General features: G+C 47.4%; 1 protein-coding gene across 1 annotated transcript in view; it reads right to left on the bottom strand.

Moving 5' to 3' along the window:
- The window catches only part of LOC138194918 (homeobox protein CHOX-CAD-like), an 8,855-nt gene continuing 3,997 nt past the window's right edge, over window positions 1-4,858 (bottom strand). Inside the window, 3 exon segments of the mRNA XM_069143948.1 lie at window positions 1-1,142; window positions 1,144-1,272; window positions 1,628-1,776. Of these exon segments, the coding sequence (XP_069000049.1) occupies window positions 1,035-1,142; window positions 1,144-1,272; window positions 1,628-1,776 (386 nt within the window). The 3' untranslated portion in view covers window positions 1-1,034.

Genomic DNA, 4,858 nt, shown 5'->3' with positions numbered 1-4,858 from the left:
TGTTTTTAATACAAATTACATTTGAAAATGTACACGTGATAAAGTGTGACGATCAGAATCTTTACAGGACATTCAGTGTTGGTGGATCAGAACCGGAACAGAACCAGATTAGAACCGGAGCAGAACCGGATCAGAACTGGAGCAGAACCGGATCAGAACCGGAGCAGAACCGGATCAGAACCAGAGCAGAACCGGAGCGGTCCGGTCCGAGAGCTTCATTGGATGAATCGATGAATCCGCTGACTGTAACCTGCTCACTTACAGACATGTAAGGTGATTGTACTTCGGACCTGCTGTTAACATGCCAACCAGGAGGCGGAGTCACGTTAACATGCCAACCAGGAGGCGGAGTCACGTTAACATGCCAACCAGGAGGCGGAGTCACGTTAACATGCCAACCAGGAGGCGGAGTCACGTTAGCATGCCAACCAGGAGGCGGAGTCATGTTAACATGATCTGCAGGAAGATTCAGCTTCGATGAGCGAAACACATCTTAGAACGAGACGTGTTGATGAAGACGAGTCGAACATCATCAGATCAGTTCGATCTCTTCCCAGAAACCGAAGAAGAAGAAGAAGAAGAAGAAGAAGAAGAAGAAGAGGAGAAGGACGAGAGGAGGACTGGAGGAGGACTGGGAGGACTGGAGGAGGACTGGGAGGAGGACTGGGGGAGGCCTGGGAGGAAGACTGGAGGAGGACTGGGGAGGACTGGAGGAGGACTAGGAAGACTGGGGGAGAACTGGGGAGGACTGGAGGAGATTCATTTCTTCTGGTTCTGAGTTTCGTTCAACTGTTTGAAGTCCAGTTCTGCACTAGTTTCCTCCTTGAGGAGCAGCAGAGGCTCATGGGTAATATTTCAGACATTAATGTACGTAGAGTTTCTATGTTTTGAAGAGCCATCTCCAACATGTTCAGGTGTTCAGGAAGTCTTTATGTTGACCCGACAGGCTGAACCGGTTCCGGTCGGTCAGACATGCAGCTCCTTTGACGCCGTTCGTCGTCACGGCGACGAAAGGAAGAGTTTCTGGTTCCTCCTCAGAACTCCTCTTTGATGTTCAGAGCCAGAGAAGAAGGAGACACCAGCCCGTTGCTGCCGCTGCTGCTCGTCACCATGGCGACGCTGCTGCCGACATTTCCGTGAAGGCCCCCCCCCCCCTCCGCCGCTGCTGCCGGTCGGGGGGGTGGGCGTGGTCGTGGAAGACGCCGGCTGCTGCAGCTTCTTCTTGTTGATCTTTCGCTCTTTTGCCCGCCGGTTCTGGAACCAGATCTTCACCTGGACCGGACAGACGGGTTAACAGGTCATCATGACAACGGCTTCAGGACACGAAAACATCTTCGTAAAGGAACATTTGTGTTTTTACATTTAGTCTATAAAAATACTGTGAGAATCACTGAACGTCAAGAGAATGAAATGAATCCCGTTTGTGTTCACGACGTCATTGAGGTCACCAGCAGGTGGCGCTGATACTTTGCAGACAGAACGCTGGCTTTCATTTAAACTCAAAGTCTTTGGAAGATTTAAATAATTCAAATGTTGATCTGATGTCAGTTCATCATTAACGGAACATAAATAAAATACTTTAAACCGCCCTGCTCAATAAGGACACTTTATTTTGGCGGGTACATACCTGTCTCTCTGATAGGCTGAGCGCCGTGGCGAGCTCCGCCTTCCTCCGGATGGTGATGTACTTGCTGTAGTGGAACTCCTTCTCCAGCTCCAGCCGCTGGTGGTCCGTGTAAACCACCCGGTACTTGTCTTTGGTTCGCGTCTTCCCATCTGCAATAGAAAGGAAACAGAAAGAAAAAAAAAAAAAATCAAAACAGCCTCATTTAAAGATGAAGTCTGGTTCATAAGATTCATAAAAGAAATAGAAACCTTTGTCAGTAAGCTAAGCTAAATTAAGCTAAGCTAAGCTAACGTACTCACGAGTTATTTCCAAAATACTACCTACTTTCACTGCACTGCATTTATTTACACTCATTACGTTTCAGACTCCTGAGTTGTCTATATGAATAAAATTTATGTTTGAAACGGGGAGCTAATAATAAACTAAAAGTCATAAACAGTTAGCTAAAAGTTCAAGTTAGTTCAATAATAGTTTAGATGGTTAAAAGAATGACGTGGTTAATTAGTCACGATGGATTAATGCTGAAAACGAGCCAATCAAATGTCCAGTAAAATATAAAAAACATTTAACGCCACACCTTCTTCCTCTTTCTCATCTTATTTGCATACACTTCCCAGCATGCTTTGCATTTAGGCTAAAACTTCTTGAAATCCTTGTTTTTCAAGATAGTCACCTAAAACAGAACTAAAAGTATATAACCCAACTGTAAAAGCAGAGCATGAGCAGGAAGACGTCATGTTGAAGTTCAGCTCTGATTCAATGAACCAGCGTACCAGTGACGTGTCTCTTCAAACATCCGTCTGTCTAAACTCAAATGCTTCATTCCGGCTTCTGCTTCATTTGTCAGAAAGTAAAAACCAACAGTTTGATTCTCCGTTAGCAGATGAAGACACTGATGATGAGCATTAATCAATAAAGTTTCAACTCTTCAACAGTAGAACTGAAGCTCCAAACACCAAATATCAGCAAAGATATTAATCAACTGAAAGCAAAATGATGGAAATATTTTACAGTTTTAACATCCAATAAAAACTAAGTCATGTGAAACAGGAACAAATTAACTCAAATTAAACTTCTTCAACTGAAACTGTTGGAGAAGTCGGGGAGGTCACAGAGAGGTCGGAGAGGTCAGGGAGAAGTCAGAGAGGTCGGGGAGGTCGGAGAGGTCGGGGAGAAGTCTGAGAGGTCAGTGAGGTTGGAGAGGTCGGAGAGGTCGGGGAGGTCGGAGAGGTCAGACAGAGGTCGGAGAGAGGTCGGGGAGGTCGGAGAGAGGTCAGAAAGGTCGGAGAGGTCGGGGAGGTCGGAGAGAGGTTGGAGAGATCAGAGAGGTCGGAGAGGTCGGGGAGGTCGGAGAGAGGTCGGAGAGGTCGGGGAGAAGTCTGAGAGGTCAGGGAGGTTGGAGAGGTCGGAGAGGTCGGGGAGGTTGGAGAGGTCAGACAGAGGTCGGAGAGAGGTCGGGGAGGTCGGAGAGGTCGGAGAGAGGTCAGAAAGGTCGGAGAGGTCGGGGAGGTCGGAGAGAGGTTGGAGAGATCAGAGAGGTCGGAGAGGTCGGGGAGGTCGGAGAGAGGTCGGAGAGGTCAGGGAGAAGTCGGAGAGGTCGGGGAGGTCAGAGAGGTCGGGGAGAAGTCGTAAAGGTCGTGTAGAAGTCGGAGAGGTCGGAGAGGTCGGAAAGATGTCGGGGAGAAGTCGGTGAGGTCGGAGAGAGGTCTGAGAGGTCTGAGAGATCGGAGAGGTCAGGGAGGTCGGAGAGGTCAGAGAGAGGTCGGGGAGGTCGGAGAGGTCGGAGAGGTCAGACGGAGGTCAGAGAGACGTCGGGGAGGTCAGAGAGGTCGGAGAGAGGTCAGAAAGGTCGGAGAGGTCGGGGAGGTCGGAGAGAGGTCGGAGAGGTCGGGGAGGTCGGGGAGGTCGGAGAGGTCAGAAAGGTCGGACAGGTCAGGGAGGTCGGAGAGAGGTCAGAAAGGTCGGAGAGAGGTCAGAAAGGTCGGGGAGGTCGGGGAGGTCGGAGAGATGCTGGAGACAATGCGGTTTGTATGAAGTTCGTCAATGCCGATGACGGGTCGGAGCAGACGTCGTTGTGATGGCGTTATTTGTTGACATGAAAACAGACAGAAATCAGAGAAGATACCAGAGGAGTTCAGATGAACCGTTTAATGTGTTTCTACTTCTGACTCCTCAACTTTTGTCTTCAGTTGTTCAGACTTTTACAAACAGAGATGAAATATGAAGTGTCGTGTTTCCGGATCAACCTAACACAAAACTGCGGTTCTCTAGATATTCATCATCCAAATTCGACCGAACAGGAAGTTACGTGTAGGTCAGAAACCGTTATCATCCCGTGAAGTTTCCCTCATCGCGAGCAGTTCACTGGTCTTCCTCTCTCAGTCCAATGCGTCCGGTACCACCAAAGCGTTCAATTCCCAGATCAGATCTGTCTGCTGCTCGTTAACTCGTCTCCGTGGCGACGACGTGATCACGTTAATGGCTTTAAAGTGACGTCTTTGTCTGAAGTGACTTTAAGAAGTCGATTTCACAGAAACACGTGAAATAACTTTACGTTGTGTACCGAGGAGTCAAACACGGATTGGTTTGTGATGTCACAAACTATGATGTCACATGTCTGCCATCAGCGCGACCCTCTGTCGGACCTTTAACGTGGACCAAAACACAGAGAGGCCGTTCTGTCCATGAGACTAAAGAAAACTGATTGGTCAGAACAGAGTCAGCCAATCAGAGGAGAGGATCACTGACACCCGTCTTAAAGAGACAGACACACACAGGCTGATGTTAAAGAGCTGCAGATGGAAAACTATTTAAAATATATTTTAACGGACCATCAAGACTGAAAATAAAACACAGGAGAAATGTGTGAAATATGAAACTTTAAGGACCGAATGTGTTTAAAATGTCCTCTTTAAAAAAAAAAAAAAAAAAAAAAAAAAAAAAAACTACACAAAACCTTTAAATCCGTGACCCTTCAGGTGTTTCTGTGACCGTTTGGGGTGCCCATACCCTCAGGTTGGGAACCAGGAACTTCTCTAACTTTAAATATAGGAAATAAAATGCAGCTCACATTTAATAACAGGTCTGAAAAATTATTTTACTGAGTTTAAAGAGCCGTCCTCCACAGCGGAGGTCAAACTGAAGATTAAATGACTGGCGGACTGACATCAGCTCCTCCTGAGAAGGAGGTCAAACTTCAAACTTCACACTTCAAAGAGGGAACTTGTTGTC

This window comes from Embiotoca jacksoni, unplaced genomic scaffold (assembly GCF_022577435.1).
Source record: "Embiotoca jacksoni isolate LCO1_2020_lvr unplaced genomic scaffold, fEmbJac1.0.p SCAF_118, whole genome shotgun sequence".
NCBI classification, from domain to species: Eukaryota; Metazoa; Chordata; class Actinopteri; family Embiotocidae; genus Embiotoca; species Embiotoca jacksoni.
The sequence above is the reverse complement of the archived record's forward strand: the minus strand, read 5'-3'. Positions and strand labels throughout refer to the sequence as shown.